This window comes from Callithrix jacchus, chromosome 7 (assembly GCF_049354715.1).
Source record: "Callithrix jacchus isolate 240 chromosome 7, calJac240_pri, whole genome shotgun sequence".
Taxonomy (NCBI): domain Eukaryota; kingdom Metazoa; phylum Chordata; class Mammalia; order Primates; family Cebidae; genus Callithrix; species Callithrix jacchus.
Genome location: NC_133508.1, coordinates 130,628,179 through 130,650,617, shown reverse-complemented (window position 1 = coordinate 130,650,617; position 22,439 = coordinate 130,628,179). Strand labels below are relative to the sequence as shown.

The window sequence follows — 22,439 nt, the reverse complement described above, 5'->3', positions numbered from 1 at the left end:
CATTCATCTTGGCCCATCTGCATGGATGAATGTGCCCTCTCCTGGCCCATGTTCCAGATGACAGGGCCGGCCACATCACAAGCATCTCACTTCTAAGACACGTTTCAGAGCATTTCCCTTCCTTCTTATAAAAGACCCATCCAGGCTGGGGTGTTCATGAGATGCAGCTCCACAGTTTCATAGGGACCTAAACATGGCCAAGTTGAGAGTTGAAACCCTTGGGATGGGGAGGTGGGGAGAGACTAGGACCATTTACTCCCTGAGTGCTTTTCCAAGGGAGAGCCTGCTGGAGCTGTAGGTCCCCCTGGAGGGACTGGAGGAGCCACTGATTCTGCTGACAGACAGAGTGCACAGAGGTAATCCTTCTTGAGAAATCTGTGCCAGGAACTACAGGACTTCTTTATCCTAGACCAGCAACTTATTCTCTTTCAGCCTGACTTTCTTAGAAAATAATTTCTACAAAGGAAAAAGGGTGAGCATCCATCATGCCTCAGTCCCTGGGAGATGAAATCAGGCAGACAAAAAGACCATGATCTCACCATGACTAGTCGTGCCATCCTGGGCAAGTGAAAGAAACTTTCTGAGCCTCAGCATCCTCAGCTCTCACATGGAGAGGCCACTGCCCCCTTGGGAGCATTCCTTCAGCTCTGAATGTTTATAGCAGGACAGAGCTTGTTTGGCAAGGGGCAGGGCATATGCGTATGAAAGGTCAAAAAGTATTTTATTTGTTTAATGAATCACTGTGATCACAGAAAATCATTTGCTTTTTCAAACTCAGGGAGAAATGCAAAACTGGAAAAGGTATGGTCCTGGTAGGAAAGGCACTCACTGACTGAAACAGAATAGAGACCAACATTTTTGTTGCTAGTTTCTCTCTCTCCTATCTCTCTCTCTCTCTTTCTCTCTCTCTCTCTCTCTCGCTTTCTCTGTGTGTGTGTGTGTGTGAATGTGTGTGTGTGCATGTGTGTGTGCATGACACAGGTCTCACCTTGTTGCTCAGGCTGGAGTGCAGTGGGGCAATAATGATGCACTGCAGCCTCAATTTCCCAGGCTCAGGTGATTCTTCCACCACAGCCTCCCATAAAGTTGGAAGCACAGGTGTGTGTCATCATGCCTTGCTAATTTTTCATCAAGACATGTTTTTGTAGTGTTGCCCACCCTGGTCTAAAACTCCTCAGCTCAAGCAATCTACCCACCTCAGCCTCCCAAAGTGCTGGAATTACAGGCATGAGCCACCGCACCTGGCACTCTTGCTAATTTTATTACAACATAATCAGATATACTGGGGTACATCACAGAGTTACCTGCTCTTACTAGAAAATAGGTTGATGATTGAAACTCCCAACAATCCACATGAAACTCCCAGAATGAAAGGAAAAACAAATACAATGAGCATGAAAAAATGAAAATCGAAATTTTTCTCTACATATCCTGTGAAGCTGCTACACCAAAGGGCACTTGCTCAGCGGAAGGGTTTTCTGGACATCATGAGGATAGAAACCACTCTGCTTTGCTCATTAGTTAGGCCAGTACCCCGTGAGGGACACTCATTCTCAATGGTTTTCATGAGACTTTAGCACTGAGACCAAATCACAATTCAAACAACAAGCCCACACATGGAAAAAGCCACTGGAGCTCTGCAGAGCATGCCAGCCTGGGCCTGAGTAAAGGAAGGCACGCTGGACTGCGTCAGTGGAGGGAGGTCACCTCCCAGCAGGTAGAGCCGCAGTCCCCAACCTTTTAGGCACCAGCATCCGGTTTCATGGAAGACAATTTTTCTGGGTCCAGGGTAAGGGGGATGCTTTCCGGATGATTCATGCACATTACATTATTTGTGCACTGTTTTTCTATGATTATTACATTATAATATCTAATGAAATAATTATACAACTCACCAAATCAGTGCAAGCCCTAAGCTTGTTTTCCTGAAACTAGATAGTCCCACGTGGGGGTGACAGTCACTGGGAGACAGTGACAGATCATCACGCATTAAATTCTCATGAGGGGTGCAGAACCTAGATCGCTCACATGTGCAATTCACAATAGGGTTCGAGTCCTGTGAGAATTGAATGCCACTGCTGATCTGGCAGGAGGCGAAATTCAGGCGGTCATGCTCTCCCACCGCTGACCTCCTGCTGTGTGGCCCAGTTCCTAACAGGTCATGGACCCACAACTGTCCATGGCCCCTGAGCTGGGGATCCCTAGAGTAGAGAGTCCTTATCAGACACAGGAATTCTACAATGGGCTCTGAAATAATGGTGCAAAACTGCCTGGATGTGTGGATAGCCAGAGAAGAGATAAGGGCACTGTCCAAGGCAAGCAGTTAGCAACATCATTTGAGAAAAGACAGATGCCCTATCTTACAGAAGAAGGTTTTTAAGCAAATATATCCAGATGGGCTACTGTGGCCAAAAACTTGCTGTGAGTCCTGACCTCTTTCCTGTTTTCATGCCCACAGCCTGTTTTTGTGAGAAGAAACCAGGTGACCGAGGAGTCACTTGGGACAGGAAAAGAGGAAGTTCCTCCCACTGGATGTCTGTGATTAAAAATGGAGCCAAGAGTCAGATTCGAAACTGAGGCAGGCTCAGGTTACGGGGCCTGCCTGCATTGATGATCTGACTCAGTGACACAAGTTGCAGAAACATAACATACAGAGGCTGCCTGGCAGGACCATGGAGTTTTAGGACCTTCAGGCTGCAGCACTCACAGGCTACATCCAGAGCAGGGCACATAAGCTGATTCTCCAGTGAAGACGAGGCACTGCTATAAGGCTGGTGGTAATCAGACAGGTCATCCAGGGAGTCTTCTGAGGCTTTCTGCTCTTTTGCCTCCAGTAGCTCCTGGCTGAGCCTGGGGTGAAGAAGACAGAAGATAAACACTGGACAGGACCCATATGACTGCACCCAGATGGTTCTATAGGGAGGACCACAGGAGAGGCCAGAAGAAGCCAAGTACGGTCCTCTCAGAGAGACACAACCATCCTTCTCTGTGTGGAGCAGGAGACAGAGTGGCAGGTGCTCAGTGCACTGGGCAGACAATGAGCTGGGGAGGAAGAGCTGGAGGGATCCCTGTGGGAGACTGCCAGGACACAGTGCATTCAGCACTTTTACACACATTTTGTTGAAATTAGCATCAGAGGCCAAATGAATGCAGGTTCTTGTATCTTCACAGAAAGAGTTCCTGTATCCTCAACCTCACATGTTCTCAAAACTGTGAGCATGATATGAGTTGTTTTCATTCACTTTCCTGCTAGCAAATACTTGCAAACATGGAAATGCCAAAGAGGCAGACAACAGGTGAGATCGGAAATCCCTGAGTTTAGTCTGTCCACCTGACCTTTCACCTAACTTAACGTTCTTTCTGAGACCTTTTCCAGATTTCACCACCCATTACCCGCTCCTGATTATTCAGTATTACCTGGGGGCAGCTGATTTCTCTGCTTTCTTGCCCTCCTTGTCTGTATCATCTTGATAATGTTTATCTTTTTCTGGAATTACAGAAGCATCTATTCAGATATTTCCCACTTTACCCACTGAAATCACAGTCAGCCCTATGTGTACCGAGACAAGAACATGCATCTATGGGTCTGCATTGTACTGAACACTGTCATGTTTTATTTTTAACCTGACAGGTTTTCCCGATCCATGAGGCAACATGTTTCTGATCTGGAGGGTCGCCATTAAGATGCCGCCAAATAGTCAAAAAACATCTTGCTCTTTATATTACCACAGGCTTGCCCAGCCTCTCTCCAAGCTTCAGCAGCTGTCTCCCCAATCCTGCCTCACTTCTGATACCCAGGCACAGGCTCTGTATCCTGTTACAGCTTACATTGAAACCTCTGTCTTTCTTTTTTCTTTTTTTTCCCCCGAGATGGAGTTTTGCTCTGGCTCTTGTTGCCCAGGCTGGAGTGCAATGTGGCGATCTCGGCTCACTGCAACCTCCACCTCCTGGGTTCCTGCATCAGCCTCCTGAGTAGCTGAAATTATAGGCCCGCGCCACCATGCCCAGCTAATTTTTTGTATTTTGAGTAGAGACGGGGTTTCACCATGTTGACCAGGATGGTCTTGATCACTTGACCTCGTGATCCACCAGCCTTGGCCTTCCAAATTGCTGGGATTACAGGCTTGAGCCACCGCACCTGGCCACCTGTATCTTTATCTTACGACAGGAAAAACTAACTTGTCCCACTATACTCCATGCATCGGGGACTTCGTGGGCCCTCCAAGAGGCTTCTGCTCTCTTATCCAGGAACACACTCTCCATGTGGAGTGCATGGAGATGGCTTCCTACCACCAAATGCCCCCACATCAAGTGCCTTCTCCAAAGCACACAGCAAGGGGCTTTATCTCATCATGAAATATCGTCATAAGTGTTCCCACATTTGAATGCAAGAGACAATTTGTCTGCCTTTACAGATTTAGAGACAGGAACTCAGGAAGGATAATTTAATCAGTTACCCACAGTTGCCAAAGACACTGCTGAAGATAGAGCCTGGAACCCTCATTCTTAGTCCAGGGCTCTTTTGACTTTAACAAGCTGCCTCCTGTCACAGCCTCCTTTCTGTCCTTTAAAACTGGACAGATGCTGCCTCTTGCCTGAAATACCATGTTCCAGCAAGAAATGAGGAGACATTTGCCATCCTGTGACCTCCAACCCCATGGGTTTCCCATCTCTTTCTGCCCAGGATGTCCTGGTCATGTCATGGCTATGAATTTTTAGTGTAAAGAAATAAAATTGTCACTGTGGAGGTGTGTTGGTCTGGGGACTTTCATAAGCCTGGGGCTGTGTGTCATCAGGGCCTGTGCCCACCTTACCTGGGCTGAGCCTGACATAATGCTCTGTCAGCCTGAGCCCCTTAGCCAGCTGCTCTTCGAGGTTATGACGCTGAGACTTACCGGGGTCATCAGAAGTGACGTGGGCCTTCAATTGCTCATTCCGTAACTTGGTGGCATCTATTTCTTCTTGCAACTTTGCCAGCTGCTCTGCCTGAGATTGAGTCAGGGCTTTATATTCCCTTTGGGGACATAGCAGAGAATGTTTAATAACGGAAAGGGATGGGTGATCAGTTCTAATACTACAACGGAGGTTTAGGTGAGAATGTCCTCAAGGAGCCCCCAAGCAGAACGTCACAACCTGTTTGGGGAAATGCCTGTGGTCCAGAGGAATGTGTGTGTGCGTGTGTGTGTGTCTATAGCATATCTACATCTATATCTATATATTTTGAGATGACAAAGATTAAACCACAAGGGATTGAACCATAGGAAATTCCAACTGGTTTTCACAGGAGCCATAAGGTTGTGGTCCCAGAAAGCAAATGGGGAGGTTCCGTTTAAGAGGGAACAGGCAATCCTCCTCTCTCTGCAACAGAGCATGGCTGCCATATTATGTATATACAATATAATAATAAATAAATATTCATTTATTTTTTAAAGCAGGGCATGGTGGCTCATGCCTGTGATCTGAGCACTTTGAGATTCTGAGGTGGGCAGAACCTGAGATCAGGTGTTTAAACCCAGCCTGGCCAACATGGTGAAACCCTGTCTTTACCAAAAATACAAAAATTAGCCAGGCATGGTGGTGCACACCTGTAGTCCCAGCTACTCGGGAGGCCAAGACAGGAGAATTGCTTGAACCATGGAGGCTTCCTCTGTATCAGAGAGAGCTCCTGTGAGATCCTGTATGATGTTCCATTCATTTTTGTCTTCTGTAAACAAAAGTCAGTCTTCCCAAATCGGTTTCAAAAGGATGTCCTTTCAGCTTCTCACTTTAGCCATGGACATTTCTATATGAAAACTCCCATAGTACATCAGGCAGTGACTGGAAACAGAGCCATGCACAGAAGTGTGGCCCGGTGCAGATGGGGTGAATTGTAAAAATCAAATAAGAAAAGAATGGCAGGTCAAGAAGGCAATACTGATTGATTGAATGAATGAGTTGCTGCGGTCAGCCAGGAAGTGACTCTAAGAGTACATGGGATAGAGTGTACTAAACACTGCTGGGTGGTTCACTTTCTTTTAATTAATTTTGGATATGCAAATTTTGACTCAACATCTTGTTGTTATAAAAAGTGTAAACAAAGCTCAAGGAAACAACTGTAACCAGTAACATGCTAAGATGACTGTTCTGTTTTATGAGTGCTGCTGTGAAATGTGCCTGCCACGTAAATGTCTGTCCTGGTCCTGGCCTAGCTTAGCTGCTGGTTCTCCCAGCTGAAGTGCTGCACTTCAGAGATTCACACCTTTGCCCCCCGCCTGTCTCCACAGCATCTGCTCACCTGAGCTCCTCTGTTCTCATGAGCTCCTCTTCAAGTATTGCCTCCGTGTAATTGATGATATCTAGTTGCAGAGTTTTTAATCTTGCTCTATAGTTATCACATTCTAAGAAAAGACAGTAAGGCCTGCCTCAGTGGAAGGGACAGGCTGCTGTGGTCACTGCCTACATGGCAGGTGGCAGTGTCCCTCCCAAGGACAAAAGCATCTGCACTATCAGGCTCCAGTGAGGGATTTCCTCATTTTTAATGATCAACCTCCCAACTCGCTGGCATCTGATACTCTCCAACTTAGAGATGGGGAAAAAGAAACTCAGTGGCACATCAAGTAACACCTGGAATGAGACAGAGTCAGAATTCACAGCACCCAAGGTCTGACTCTTAGTTTTGGGCCATGTTCCCAACCTTTCAGCCTCTTCTGTAAAACACTCTATGGGGGCATGAAGTACTGATATTCTGGACAGTAGGAAATGCCCTTAGGACTGTGGGACTCACACATTCCCTGGAACTGGGAATATCAAGCACAAATTTGTCCAAGATTTGAAAAATCATATCTGAATATAATTGCATAAAATATGAGGCATTAGACCCTGAAGTCATAAAAGAAATATGACCAAATACTAATGAAGTTTGAATTAAGTTAGAAATAGCAGAATAAAGAACGAATAGTGTTTACTCTGTGCCAAGTATTGTTCTAGGACATTGAGAAGAAACAGGTCCTGTAATTCATTGCAGCAATTTACAGAGGTAGGTATTATTATAGTACCCAAAGAACAGATGAGGAAACTGAGGCACCGAAAAGCTCAGCAACTTAGATGGAGCCCAGGAGTCCAGCCCAGGATCCCTACTCCACACGCTACACTGACCTCCACAATGTCTAATGGGTTGTCATTCTTCCTCTCTAGAGTAAGAGCCTGTGCCCCAGGATGCAGAACATTCCTCTCACCAGAGTTCTCCCTGCTCTTGATGCCCTCATGTATAGATGCCACACTCACCATTGGGAGCAGAGGCTAAAGGTCTAATCTCTTAATTTTGTTGCTTTCCTCTCTGCTATATGAACAGTACTATTGAGAGGGGAATAGAGACCTATCAAATGCTGATGAATGCTCAGCCTTTTCTTCGGAGTAGCCACACATATAGAACACTTCCATGTTGGCAACCTGAGGTCGTAGAAGACCAGTTGTCTTCCTCATCTTCAGCCACATATCAGAATCACATGGGAGCATTTTAAAACTACAGACACCCAAACCACACCCCAGATCATGTCAGTGAGAATCTCAAGGTGTGAGTTCAAGGCATGCATCTTAACTGAAATCTCACCAGTTGTTTACTACATGGCAGCACTATTTAAAGATACAAAATGGAACAACCCAATTTCCCATCATTTTCTTTCCTTTCCCTGTTTATATCATGATCGGCTTTGTTCCCTGTGGTTTCACGAATTTCAGTCTTCTCTCTGACAACTTCAGTGAAATCTCTCTGTTATCAGTTAAGCTGAACCAAAGCAAAGACTGTCCTGTAGACAGATGCTTGTCTGTCATCTTGTGTAGCATAAAGCAGGTCCTAGAGTCACTTTACTCAAAGTTAATTCAGAAAATGCTCTCTCATATACCCTGGCCTCAAGATTCATCTGAGTTGCATTATAGACCCTTAACTGGACATGTAGAAATGGAAATGAGAATAAAATGGGGAGAGGTTAGAATGATATATCTCATGACGTATGCAGATTTGAAGTCCTGTTTTCTGCATGTATTTTGCATGTCATAAATGTCATTCAGTTAATGTCAGCATAAGTGAGTCCATGTGGTGAGAATGCTGAGTCCCTGGCAATTCCATCAACATTGTCACAAGCCTGCACATCTGGGGCTGAAGGCAAACCTGGCTCCAGTCCGGCAGGGAACTCCCATTTTTGACCCAGATTCAAGTTTAGTTTTCTAAGTGGGGCTCTCTGTGCTCAGCTTTAACACTTCTCATTCAGAGGAACAAGAGACGAGTAAGGGTGGACTTAGCTGGGTTCCTCCAAAGCCAACTCAAGAGAAAAACCATGTGTAAATGATGTATTAAAGCCACGCTCCCTGCAGAAAGAAACAATAAAGTTGGGGATACAGGGAGAAAAGGTAATTTCTGAAGAGAGTGTGCAATTCCAGGCAAGGAACCCTGTGTTCCACAGCTTAACTGTGTACTTGGATGTGGACAAGGTGGCCTGGCTCTCCTGTGGCCACCAGAGGGACCCTCAAGACAGCAGAAGAAAGAATAGAGCAGGGTTCAGAGAGCAATGAGGAGATGAGGACAGAAAGAGCCTGGCAGGATGGGAGCCCATGGGACACTGGGGTTAGACCAGACAGAGGTTACAGCAGGCCCTGGGGAGAACAAATAAAAGAGAAAAAGCACTGGGAGAATGAGCTGTCACCATAGACAGAGAGAAATAAGAAGTGAGTGCAGCTCAGAGCCATAGAAGTGATTACCTCTGCACCCTGAGCATAAAGGCCAACGGAGCCATTTGCTGAAAGGGAGTTTTCTTTTGATCTTCTTGGGTTTTGGAACACTGGAGGCATCAATGTTGCCAGGCACTTGATGCCATTGGGTGTTTGATGAGCCTTCGAGTGGATCATCTTCCATCTGTGGAGGGATCTTCATCACAATGGAGGGGGCTAAAACAAGCTCTGAAAATGAAACAACAGCCATGGCATCCAGTAGCATTTATGATCTTACTGTGACTTTCTCTTCCACCCAAAGGACATCAAATCACAAATGGGGCCTTGGACAGGAAAGTCCAAAGGGGGAAAGGAAGCCAACAGAGTGACTTTAATACTTTCTTTTTTGTTGATTTTTCTTACATTACTCAATAATGACAAGTGTGCCAGGAGGCAAGGGCACTCCCGATTCACAAAAATATTCAAGAAACTAAAGATTAAGAAACACAAGTAGCTTCAGGGTAGATATGGCCAAAGCAAGAAAATCACACTGTATGTAGTCTGTGCTTTGGGGAGGGAAGAGATTATAAGAGTGAAAGTTAAATCAGAGCTGAGTCCAAACAGGACAGGTGGGTGGAAGGGCCTGGCAGGGTGGCAGCCCATGGGACACAGAGGTGAGACCAGGCAGAGGTTACAGCAGCTGATGAGAAAAGAACCGGGGAAGACTAAACCTGAAGAATTTATGAAACCTGCATCATTATATGATCTATTGCACATAAATATACACACTACGTAGCATACACACAAAATGTACATAATATACCTAGCAAATGGTGTAAATGCATGTATCTGTAGATATTAATCTAATGAAAAAATAATATATAGAGATTTGAGAGATATTTAATGTAACAATATAATTAATATTCTCTTCCACTGAAATTGAAAAAATAATAGAAACATGAGAAAAATGAGAAAGACAAGGTGTGCAAAGAAACAAATGACCCGTTAGGCATCAGAGAGAAATGACCAAGGAAACTATGAATAAGGCAGGGCATTCACTCTTTGCTCTTACTGGGAGCCTGGTTCTGGCTCTGGACTCCAGAAAATGTGGGGAAGACAGCCTGGGTCTGAGCCAGTGAGTTCCGTCTTGACTGTGGGTGTAGAAATCCATAATGAAGCAAAGGAGAATCTGGTGGGAAGAAATCAGTTAAATTAGTTCCACGGCACATGTAAGGGACTGCACACCCCTGAAACCCGCTGAGTGCCTTCCAGGTGTCCTCTCCATGGAATCAAATGGTGCTTATTATCTCATGTGACCCTTCCTCCTCCTGAAAACAGGGGTCCCCATATTCCTCAGCCGAGGGCCCCAGGATGAGAAATTGACTGGGACAAAAAGTGAGAATGAACAGGATCCAGAACATTAAGGAAATCTGAGTGGAAGTGGATCCCTGTGAGAAGGAAACTGAGAACATGGCTGAGGACATGAGTGGAGATGACCAATTAAATAGATTTTCATAAAAGAGACAGATGTGAACACTTTATATGTGAAAATTGCCCTTTGTTTTCAAAAAGAGCAGAACAAGGAGAAAGAGGAGCTGGACGTGGCATGACACTGACATGTTAGTCCAGGATTTACACTGTTCCTGAATGTGCCTCATAGGTTGTCACTGAAAGTGCCTGACAGTGGAGAATTGGCTTCATGGGGGATGGGGAAGGAGAGGAAGAAAACTGACAGAGGAGTATGTGTGAGAAAGGAAAGGAAGAGGGGACTCTAGAGAACAGAGAGCTTCACAACTGCTCTACCTCAGAGAAGACAGAGTCTGTGAAGTCACTTTCTAAATGTAAACTTGGCAGAAAGACAAATAGATGAGATAACACGTATTTATAGGTCTATTGAGTAATTGTTATTCAATCAGGCCCTTTGGAAATTATGATAATTAATACTCTCAGCGATGATTATCAGTAGATATTATATTTTACATAGCTCAGATAAGGAAACAGAGATTTGCATAGAAAAAAGACAAAATCCTTGGCCAGAGTGAACAACCAGAAGGAGGCAAACCCGGGACCTGAGAGCAGATTTTGTCCTAAGCCCAGGCTCTTGCTCACCTTACTGGGTTGGAGTACTGTGCATTTAACTTGACCCTGAGGGAGCACAGAGAGGCTCCATTCTCTCCTCCAACCACAGCACCGTGACCACCAACACCTGAAATGGACTTTCCTATCCCCTTTCCTTCCCTATTTTGAAAGGAACATTGGTTACCAGAATCAACATTGACTGTGAAGTTGCAGGTGGTGGAGGAAAGGCCCTGACTGGCTGGGCCATTCCCACCATGGAACACTTCATCCAGCTCTATTCGTAGAAAACACGGCACCATGGTGCTTAAATCCAGCTGTGTCTGTGAAGCCTGCACCTCTGACAGGTGGGGGCTCAAGTCTCCACTCCAAGTCCCTTGGTGACAGGTGGCCTGGGTGGAAGCTGAAAGGAGAAGGGGCTTCAGTAGGAACAATCTCAGTTTTCCCTTTGTTAAGGGAACACCCATCCCTGCTGTTCCCACCTCTCAGTAGAGCCACCCAGTGACCCAGGCCACACAGACACACATCATGTAAATGGAGGCAATGTCATCTTTTCTGTCTGTGCTTGGAGACCCTTACATGGCAGGTGCCAGGCTGGAGTGTGCCTGAAGTGAAAACCCCTCCTTCAGACAAGAGAACTTTGGATTGGCTATAAAGGTCATGACGATTAGTCTGTCATTATCAATCTCTTTCCTTTGCCTACAGGGAAAGTTCTAGAGAGCCCCCAGAGCATAGGAGAGGAAGAACTGTTCTCCACAACACAGGTGTGTAAGAACAGGGCAAGCGCTAGTGCCAGGAGGCTTTGAGAGAGAACCATGAGAAAGACCAAACACTAAGTGAGGCTAACTTTTCAGGGTTCTGAGACATTTTAAATTTCTCATTGCCTGTAATGATTTAACCCCCGGCTCACACATCTCCATCCTAGTGCCATATAATAATGGGTGTCAGCAGATGTAGGAAATGTAATGGAGGGACCAGTCCCTTTGCAGAAATTCAGGGACCACAAGAGCTTTACATCTGCATGTGTGGTTCTGTAGGAAGGGAACACAGGGCACAGTCCTCACATTACCCACTCTCCAGTGGGGTTCAGGCATACATCCTAAACAAACTATTTCTATTTCCACAGGGAGAGGAATGCACATTCTCAGAGTGGACTAAGGAAAGACTTCCGATGACCTCATGCCTGTTTAGGTCGGGCTCAGGACAGGTACAGGGTACAGGGCCAGATCCATGTTGCTAGGGCTCCTTTCTCTCTTCCCCTCTCCTCATTCTCATTCACTACAAGACTTCCTAAGTTTTCTTAAAACTGTGCTCCTTGTGTCTATTCTCTTTTGTCTTCCTGAGAGCACAGTGTATCAGAGTCTCATCAGTGATGCCTGGTTTCATACAGCCTCCCTCTCTGCTTTCTCTGACCCTGGCGTGTCCACTCTAGCAATTGTCTCAGCAGTTTTATCTCCCCAAATCCCTATTCTCACCATGTTCCCACTCTGCACCTGAAAACTTCCTCTCCACTGCCCCCTGCATGACTGTCCCCCTCATCCTGCCTCTGTGCGCCTTCTTTCTCACTTCTGCCCCACGATCCTACCCAGCATCACCTTCGACCACGTGCTCAAACAGACTCTCCCTGAAGTCATGCTGGCCCCTCTTGGTCCCACCCTGCACCAGGTGCCATCCAGCTCTGTGGTCTGTCCAAAAGTCTCTCTCTAGACTGGGTTTTGCCTCCCTAGTGGCTCAAAGCATTCCTTGTGTCTGTTCTCTTTCATCTTCCTGAGAGCACACTTTATTCATCATTAACCATCAGCCACTTAGGACACTCTCACATTTTAAGATAGCTCATATTGGGCAAATGAGAGAAACATCCTGAAACAACAAATCTGGCTGATGGAGATTGGGCAAACACAGCACTCCCTTTCTGATTCTCTGCACTTGCTGTTTAGATTAGAATCAAGCTCTGGGAATGTCTTTAATTATCACTACTTAATTTTCTCATCTCACTTTATCCATCTTTTCTAGACTACTGAGTCTTATTAAACTTGTACTTTGAATATTCTTTGCATTTTCAGAAGAAAAAAGAAGACGTTTTCTCAAACTTCTGAAGTACTGCCATACTGTTAAAGGGGCAGGTTGGAAGAAGCCATCAAGGAAAGATCCAGAGATAATTTAGGTTGTATTCTCCCTAAATCTACCAAGTCTTTCTCTGCAGGGAAAACATGTGCAGAGCGGATCCACGCTGACACTGCTGCTGGGGTCAGAGCTGTGCACTGTGCACTATTCACACATTATTGTCTAGAAGCCACACACAGGAAGCATCCTTGGGTAACCTGAAGGTCCCGTTCATTCATCTTGGCCCATCTGCATGGATGAATGTGCCCTCTCCTGGCCCATGTTCCAGATGGCAGGGCTGGCCACGTCATAAGCATCTCACTTCTAAGACACATTTCAGAGCATTTCCCTTCCTTCTTGTAGGAGACCCATCCGGGCTGGGGTGTTTATGAGATTCAGCTCCACAGCTTTACAGGGACCTAGACATGGCCAAGTTGAGAGTTGGAACCCTGGGGATGGGGAGGTGGGGAGAGACTAGGATCATTTATTCCCTGAGTGCTTTTCCAAGGGAGAGCCTGCTGGAGCTGTAGGTCCCCCAGGAGGGACTTGAGGAGCCACTGATTCTGCTGACAGACAGAGTGCACAGAGGTAATCCTTCTTGAGAAATCTGTGCCAGGGACTACAGGACTTCTTTATCCTAGACCAGCAACTTACTCTGTTTCAGCCTGACTTTATTGGAAAATAATTTCTACAAAGGAAAAAGGGTGAGCACCCATCTTGGCTCAGTCCCTGACAGGACTCCCACAGAGAAATGATAGAGACTGAGCCATGAAGTCAGGCAGACAAAAAAACATGTTCTCACCATGACTAGTCGTGCCATTCTGGGCAAGTGAAGAAAACTTTCTGAGCCTCAGCATCCTCAGGTCTAACATAGAGATGCCACTGCCCCCTTGGGAGCATTCCTTCAGCTCTGAATGTTTATAGCAGTTCAGAGCTTGTTTGCCAAGGGGCTGGGCATACAGCATATGCAAGGTCATAGAGTATTTTATTTATTTTATGAATCACTGTGATCACTGAAAAGTATTTGCTTTTTCAAACTCAGGGAGAAATGCAAAACAAGAAAGGGGATGGTCCAGGTGCTTTTCTGGGAAAGGCACTCACTGACTGAAACAGAATAGAGGCCAACATTTTCATTGCTAGTTTGTTTCTGTCTGTGTTTGTGTGTGTGTGTGTGTCTGTGTGCATGTGTGTGTGTGAGTGTTAGTATGTGTGTGTGGGTGGGTGTATTTGTGTGTGTTTATGTGTGTGTAAGGGTGAGTGTGTGTGACACAGGTCTCACTTTGTTGCTCAGGCTGGAGTGCAGTGGTGCAATGATGACGCACTGCAGCCTCAATTTCCCAGGCTCTGGTGATTCTTACACCACAGCCTTCCATGTAGCTGTGACAAAAGGTGCGTGCCACCAAGCCTTGCAAATTTTTCATAGGGACATGTTTTTGTAGTGTTGCCCACGCTGGCCTCAAACTCCTCAACTCAAGCAATCTACCTGCCTCAGCCTCCCAAAGTGCTGGAATTACAGGCATGAGCCACTGAGCCTCGCACTGTTGCTAATTTTATTACAACATAATAGGATATACTGGGGTACATCACAGAGTTACCTGCTCTTACTAGAAAATAGGTTGATGCTTGAAACTCCAAACAACGCACATGAAACTCCAAGAATGGAAGTGAAAAAAAATACAATGAGCAAGAAGAAATGAAAATCGGAATTTTTCTCTACATATTCTGTGAAGCTGCTACACCAAAGGGCACTTGCTCAGCGGAAGGGTTTTCTGGACATCATGAGGATAGAAACCACTTCGCTTTGCTCATCAGTTAGGCCAGTACCCCGTGAGGGACACTCATTCTCGATGGTTTTCATGAGAATATAGCACTGAGACCAAATCACAATTCAAACAACAAGCCCACACATGGAAAAAGCCACTGGAGCTCTGCAGAGCATGCAAGCCTGGGCCTGAGTAAAGGAAGGCACGCTGGACTGCGTCAGTGGAGGGAGGTCACCTCCCAGCAGGTAGAGCCGCAGTCCCCAACCTTTTAGGCACCAGCATCCGGTTTCATGGAAGACAATTTTTCTGGGTCCAGGGTAAGGGGGATGCTTTCCGGATGATTCATGCACATTACATTATTTGTGCACTGTTTTTCTATGATTATTACATTATAATATCTAATGAAATAATTATACAACTCACCAAATCAGTGCAAGCCCTAAGCTTGTTTTCCTGAAACTAGATAGTCCCACGTGGGGGTGACAGTCACTGGGAGACAGTGACAGATCATCACGCATTAAATTCTCATGAGGGGTGCAGAACCTAGATCGCTCACATGTGCAATTCACAATAGGGTTCGAGTCCTGTGAGAATTGAATGCCACTGCTGATCTGGCAGGAGGCGAAATTCAGGCGGTCATGCTCTCTTACCGCTGACCTCCTGCTGTGTGGCCCAGTTCCTAACAGGTCATGGATCCACAACGGTCCATGGCCCCCGAGCTGGAGATCTCTAGAGTAGAGAATCCTTATCAGACACAGGAATTCTACAATGGGCTCTGAAATAATGGTGCAAAACTCCCTGGATGTGTGGATGGCCAGAGAAGAGATAAGGGCACTGTTCAAGGCATGCAGTTAGCAACATCATTTGAGAAAAGACAGATGCCCTATCTTACAGAAGAAGGTTTTTATGCAAATATATCCAGATGGGCTACTGTGGCCAAAAACTTGCTATGAGTCCTGACCTCTTTCCTGTTTTCATGCCCACAGCCTGTTTTTGTGAGAAGAAACCAGGTGACCGAGGAGTCACTTGGGACAGGAAAAGAGGAAGTTCCTCCCACTGGATGTCTGTGATTAAAAATGGAGCCAAGAGTCAGATTCGAAACTGAGGCAGGCTCAGTTTACGGGGCCTGCCTGCATTGATGATCTGACTCAGTGACACAAGTTGCAGAAACATAACATACAGAGGCTGCCTGGGAGGACCATGGAGTTTTGTGACCTTCAGGCTGCAGTACTCACAGGCTACATCCAGTGCAGGGCATGTGAGCTGATTCTCCAGTGAGGACGAGGCACTGCTATAAGGCTGGTGGTAATCAGACAGGTCACCCTGAGCTGAAAGAGCCCAGTAAAGGTCATCCAGGGAGTCTTCTGAGGCTTTCTGCTCTTTTGCCTCCAGTAGCTCCTGGCTCAGCCTGCGGTGAAGAAGACAGAAGATAAACACTGGACAGGACTCATACCACTGCACCCAGATGGTTCTATAGGGAGGACCACAGGAGAGGCCAGAAGAAGCCAAGTACGGTCCTCTCAGAGAGACACAACCATCCTTTCCTGTGTGGAGCAGGAGACAGAGTGGCAGGTGCTCAGTGCACTGGGCAGACAATGAGCTGGGGAGGAAGAGCTGGAGGGATCCCTGTGGGAGACTGCCAGGACACAGTGCATTCAGCACTTTTACACACATTTTGTTGAAATTAGCATCAGAGGCCAAATGAATGCAGGTTCTTGCATCTTCACAGAAAGAGTTCCTGTATCCTCAACCTCACATGTTCTCAAAACTGTGAGCATGATATGAGTTGTTTTCATTCACTTTCCTGCTAACAAATACTTGCAAACATGGAAATGCCAAAGAGGCAGACAACAGGTGAGATCGGAAATCCCTGAGTTTAGTCTGTTCACCTGACCTTTCACCTAACTTAACGTTCTTTCTGAGACCTTTTCCAGATTTCACCACCCATTACCCGCTCCTGATTATTCAGTGTTACCTGGGGGAAGCTGATTTCTCTGCTTTCTCGCCCTCCTCCTCTGTTTGATCTTGATAGTGTTTATCATTTTCTAAAATTACAGAAGCATCTATTCAGATATTTCCCACCTTACCCACTGAAATCACAGTCAGCCCTATGTGTACCGAGACATGAACATGCATCTATGGGTCTGCATTGTGTTGAGCACTGTCATGTTTTATTTTTAACCTGACAGGTTTTCCCGATCCATGAAGCAACATGTTTCTGATCTGGAGGGTCACCATCAAGATGTGGCCAAATAGTGAAAAGACATCTTGCTCCCCATATTACTGCAGTCTTGCCCAGCCTCTCTCCAAGCTTCAGCAGTTGTCTCTCCAGTCCTGCCTCACTTCTGATACCCAGGCACAGGCTCTGTGTCCTGTTACTGCTTACATTAAAACCTGTATCTTTCTCTTATGACAGGACAAACTATGTTGTCCCACTATACTCCACAAATCTAGGACTTCGTGGGCCCTCCAAGAGGCTTCTGCTGTCTTATCCAGGAACACACTCTCCATGTGGAGTGTGTGGAGATAGCTTCCTACCACCAAATGCCCCCACATCAAGTGCCTTCTCCAACACCACACAGCAAGGGCTTTTATCTCGTCATAAAATATACTCGTAAGTGTGCCCACCTTCGAATGCAAGAGACAATTTGTCTGCTTTTACAGATTTAGAGACAGGAACTCAGGAAGGATAATTTAATCAGTTACCCACAGTTGCTAAAGACACTGCTGAAGATAAAGCCTGGAACCCTCATTCTTATTCCAGGGCTCTTTTGACTCTAACAAGCTGCCTCCTGTCACAGCCTTTCCTGTCCTTTAAAACTGGAAAGATGCTGCCTCCTGCCACAAAGAGCACCTTTCAGCAAGAAATGAGGAGACATGTGCCATACTGTGACCTCCGACCCCATGGGTTTTTCATCTCAGTTTCTGCCCAGGATGTCCTGGTCATGTCATGGCTATGAAATTTAGTGTAAAGAAATAAAATTGTCACTGTGGAGGTGTGGTGGTCTGGGGACTTTCATAAGCCTGGGGCTGTGTGTCATCAGGGCCTGTGCCCACCTTACCTGGGCTGAGCCTGCTGACACATTGCTCAGCCAGCCCGGGCCCCTTAGCCAGCTGCTCTCGGACGTCCTGATGCTCAGAGTTGTCAGGGTCATCAGGAGGGAGGTGGACCTCAAAATGCTGATCCACTGAGCAGGAGGCATCTCTCACTTTCCGTAATTCATACTTTAACTGTGCCAGCTGCTCTGTCTGACGGTAATCCAGGGCTTTATATTTCCTATAATGAGACAGCAGAGAGGTTTAATAATGTAAAGGGATGAGTGACCAGTTCTAATACTGCGACGGAGGTTTAGGTGAGAATGTCCTCAAGGAGCCCCCCAAGCAGAACATCACAACATGTTTTAGGAAATGCCTGTGGTCCAGAGGAATGTGTTTGTTTGTTTGTGTGTGTGTGTGTGTGTGTGTGTGTGTGTGTGTGTCTATAGCATATCTACATTTATATCTATATATTTTGAGATGACAAAGATTAAACCACAAGGGATTGAACCCCAGGAATTTCCAACTGGTTTTCACAGGAGGCATAAGGTAGTGGTCCCAGAAAGCAAAGGGGAGGTTCTGTTTAAGAGGGAACAGGCAATCCTCCTCTCTCTGCAACAGAGCATGGCTGCCATATTATGTATATACAATATAATAATAAATAAATATGCATTTATTTTTTAAAGCAGGGCATGGTAGCTCATACCGGTGATCTGAGCACTTTGAGATTCTGAGGTGGGCAGAACCTGAGATCAGGTGTTTAAACCCAGCATGGCCAACATGGTGAAACCCTGTCCCTACAAAAAATACAAAAATTAGCCAGGCATGGTGGTGCACACCTGTAGTCCCAGCTACTCGGGAGGCTGAGACAGGAGAATTGCTTGAACCATGGAGGCTTCCTCTGTATCAGAGGGAGCTCCTGTGAGATCCTGTATGATGTTCCATTCATTTTTGTCTTCTGTAAACAAAAGTCAGTCTTCCCAAATCGGTTTCAAAAGGATGTCCTTTCAGCTTCTTACTTTAGCCGTGGACATTTCTATGTGAAAACTCCCATAGTACATCAGGCAGTGACTGGAAACAGAGCCATGCACAGAAGTGTGGCCTGGTGCAGATGGGGTGAATTGTAAAGATGAAAGAAGAAAAAAATGACAGGTAAAGAAGGCAGTATGTATTGAATGAATGAGTTTCAGTGGTCAGCCAGGAGGTGACTTTAAGAGTACATGGGATAGAGTGTACTAAACGCTGCTGGGTGGTTCACTTTGTTTTAATTAATTTTGGATATGCAAATTTTGACTCAACATTTTGTTGTCATAAAAAGTGTGAACAAAGCTCAAGGAAACAACTGCAGCCGGTAACGTGCTAAGATAACTGTTCTGTTTTATGAGTGCTGCTGTGAAATGTGCCTGCCACGTAAATGGCTGTCCTGGTCCTGGCCCAGCTTAGCTGCTGGTTCTCCTAGCTGAAGTGCTGCACTTCAGAGATCCACACCTTTGCCCCCCACCTGTCCCCACAGCGTCTGCTCACCTGAGCTCCTCAATGATTTTGAACTCTTCATAAATGGTCTGCTCTCCAATTTTGTATATTTCTCTCTCCAGAGACTGGATGTTGAGGTGGTATGCATCACAGTCTGAGAAAAGAAAGTCATGCCTGCCTCAGTGGAAGGCTGGACAGGCTGTTGTGGTCACTGCCTACATGGCAGGTGGCAGCATTTATCCCAAGGACAAAGGCATCTCCACTATCAGGCTCCAGTGAGGGATTTCCTCATTTTTAGTTATAAACCTCCCGACTCACTGGCATCTGATACTCTCCAACTTAGAAATGGGGAAAAAGAAACTCAGTCGCACATCAAGTAACACCTGGAATGAGACAGAGTCAGAATTCACAGCACCCAAGGTCTGACTCTTAGTTTTGGGCCATGTTCCCAAGCCTTGCAGCCTCTCCTGTAAAACACTCTATGGGGGCATGAAGTACTGATATTCTGGACAGTAGGAAATGGCCTTAGGACTGTGGGACTCATGGATTCCCTGGAACTGGGAATTTCAAGCACAAATTTGTTAAAATTTTGAAAAATCATATCTGAATATAATTGCATAAAATATGAGGCATTGGACCCTGAAATCATAAAAGAAATGTGGCCAAATACTAATAAATTTTGAATTAAGTTAGACATAGTAGAATAAAGAAATAATAGTGTTTACTCTGTGCCAAGTATTGTTCTAGGAGATTTAAAAGAAACAGGTCATGTAATTCATTGCAGCAATTTACAGAGGTAGGTATTATTATAGTACCCAAAGAACAGATGAGAAAACTGAGGCACCAAAAAGCTCGGCTACTTAGATGGAGCCCAGGATTCCAGCCCAGGATTCCTACTCTACACGCTACACTGTGACCTCCACAATGTCTAATGGGCCGTCATTCTTCCTCTTTAGAATAAAAGCCTGTGACCCAGGATGCAGAACAATCCTCTCACAAGGGTACTTCCTGCTCTTGATGCCTTCACGTATAGATGCCACACTCACCATTGGGAGCAGAGGCTAAAGGTCTTATCTCTTGATTATGTTGGTTTCCTGTCTGATTTTTTTTCTCTGCTATATGAACAGTACTATTGAGAGGGGAATACAGATAACATCAAATGCTGATGAATGCTCAGCCTTTTCTTTGGAGTAGCCACACATATAAAACACTTCCATGTTGGCAACCTGAGGTCATAGAAGACCAGTTGTCTTCCTCATCTTCAGCCACATATCAGAATCACATGGGAGCATTTTGAAACTACAGACACCCAAACCACTCCCCAGATGATGTCAGTGAGAATCTCAAGGTGTGAGTTCAAGGCATGCATCTAAACTGAAATCTCACCAGCTGTTTACTACATGGCAGTGGGATTTAAAGATACAAAATGGAACAACCCAATTACCCATCATTTTCTTTCCTTTCCCTGTTTATCTCATGATTGGCTTTGTTTCCTGTGGTTTCACGGATTTCAGTGTTCTCTCTGACAACTTCAGTGAAATCTCTCTCTTATCAATTGGGCTGAACCGAAGCAAAGATTGTCCTGTAGACAGATGCTTGTCTGTCATCTTGTGCAGCATAAAGGAGGTCCTGGAGTCACTTTTCTCAAAGTTAATTCAGAAAATGCTCTCTCATATACCCTGGCCTCAAGATTCACCTGAGTTGCATTATAGACCCTTAACTGGACATGTAGAAATGGAAATGAGAATAAAATGGGGAGAGGTTAGAATGATATATCTCATGATGTATGCAGATTTGAAGTCCTGTCCTCTGCATGTATTTTGCATGTCATAAATGTCATTCAGTTAATGTCAGCACAAATGAGTCCATTAGGTGAGAATACTGAGTCCCTGGCAATTCCATCTACATTGTCACAAGTCTGCACATCTGGGGCTGAAGGCAAACCTGGCCCCAGTCCGGTAGAGAACTCCCACTTGTGACCCAGATTCAAGTTCAGTTTTCTAAGTGGGGCTCTCTGTGCTCAGCTTTAACACTTCTCATTCAGAGGAACCGAGGAGTAAGGGTGAACTTAGCTGGGTTCCTCCAAAGCCAACTTAAGAGAAAAACCTATGTGTAAATGATGTATTAAAGCCATGCTCCCTGCAGAAAGCAACAATGGAGTTGGGGATAATCGGAGGAAAGGTAAATTTCTGAAGAGAGTGGGCAATTCCAGGCAAGGAACCCTGTGTTCTTCAGCTTAAACTGTGTACCTTAATGAGGACAATGAGGCCCGGCATTCCCGTGGTCATGAGAGAGACCGTCAAGCCAGCAGAAGAAGGAATAGAGCAGAGTTCAGAGAGCAATGAGGAGATGAGGCCAGAAAGAGCCTGGCAGCGTGGGAGCCCGTGGGACACTGGGGTAAGACCAGACAGAGGTTACAGCAGCCCCTGGGAAGAACAAATGGAAAAGAAAAAGCAGTGGGAGAATGGGCTGTCACCATAGACAGAAATAAGAAGTGAGTGCAGCTCAGAGCCATAGAAGTGATTACCTCTGCACCCGGAGCGTGAAGTCCAGCAGAACCATTTGCTGAAAGGGAGCTTTCGTTTGATCTTCTTGGGTTTTGCAACACTGGAGGCATCAATGTTCCCAGGCACTTGATGCCATTGGGTGTTTGATGAGCCTTCGGGTAGATCATCTTCCATCTGTGGAGGGTTCTTCATCGCAATGGAGGGGGCTAAAACCAGCTCTGAAAATAAAACACAGCCAATGGCATCCACGATCTTACTGTGATTTCCTCTTCCACCCAAAGGACATCAAATCACGAATGGGCCTTGGACAAGAAAGTCCAAAGGGGGAGGGGAACCCAACAGAGTAACTTTAATATATTTTTTTGTTGATCTTTCTTACATTACTCAGTAATGACAAGTGTGCCAGGAGGCAAGGGCACTCCTGATTTACAAAAATATTCAGGAAACTAAAGATTAAGAAACACAAATAGCTTCAGGGTAGATATGGCCAAAGCAAGGGAATCACACTGCATGTAGGCTGTGCTTTGGGGAGGGAAGAGATTATAAGAGTGAAAGTTAAATCAGAGCTGAGTCCAAACAGGACAGGTGGGTGGAAGGGCATGGCAGGGTGGCAGCCCATGGGACACAGAGGTGAGACCAGACAGACCTTACAGCAGCTGATGAGAAAAGAACCGGGGAAGACTAAACCTGAAGAATTTACAAAACGTACATCATTATATGATCTATTGCACATATATATACACACTACGTAGCATACACACAAAATGTACATAATATACATAGCAAATGGTGTAAATGC

General features: G+C 45.6%; 1 protein-coding gene across 8 annotated transcripts in view; it reads right to left on the bottom strand.

The window, feature by feature from the left end:
- Positions 1-22,439, bottom strand: part of LOC128928221 (uncharacterized) — a 149,501-nt gene that overhangs the window by 12,503 nt on the left and 114,559 nt on the right. For all 8 annotated transcript variants that reach the window (XM_078332437.1, XM_078332438.1, XM_078332433.1 and 5 more), the window contains 12 exons: positions 21,661-21,858; positions 19,185-19,287; positions 17,687-17,901; positions 16,600-16,669; positions 15,860-16,032; positions 10,946-11,161; positions 9,755-9,871; positions 8,734-8,931; positions 6,275-6,377; positions 4,896-5,014; positions 3,418-3,487; positions 2,708-2,850 (listed from right to left, as the gene is read on the bottom strand). In XM_078332437.1, the coding sequence (XP_078188563.1) occupies positions 2,708-2,850; positions 3,418-3,487; positions 4,896-5,014; positions 6,275-6,377; positions 8,734-8,931; positions 9,755-9,871; positions 10,946-11,161; positions 15,860-16,032; positions 16,600-16,669; positions 17,687-17,901; positions 19,185-19,287; positions 21,661-21,858 (1,725 nt within the window). The remainder of the gene's footprint in view (positions 1-2,707; positions 2,851-3,417; positions 3,488-4,895; positions 5,015-6,274; positions 6,378-8,733; positions 8,932-9,754; positions 9,872-10,945; positions 11,162-15,859; positions 16,033-16,599; positions 16,670-17,686; positions 17,902-19,184; positions 19,288-21,660; positions 21,859-22,439) is intronic.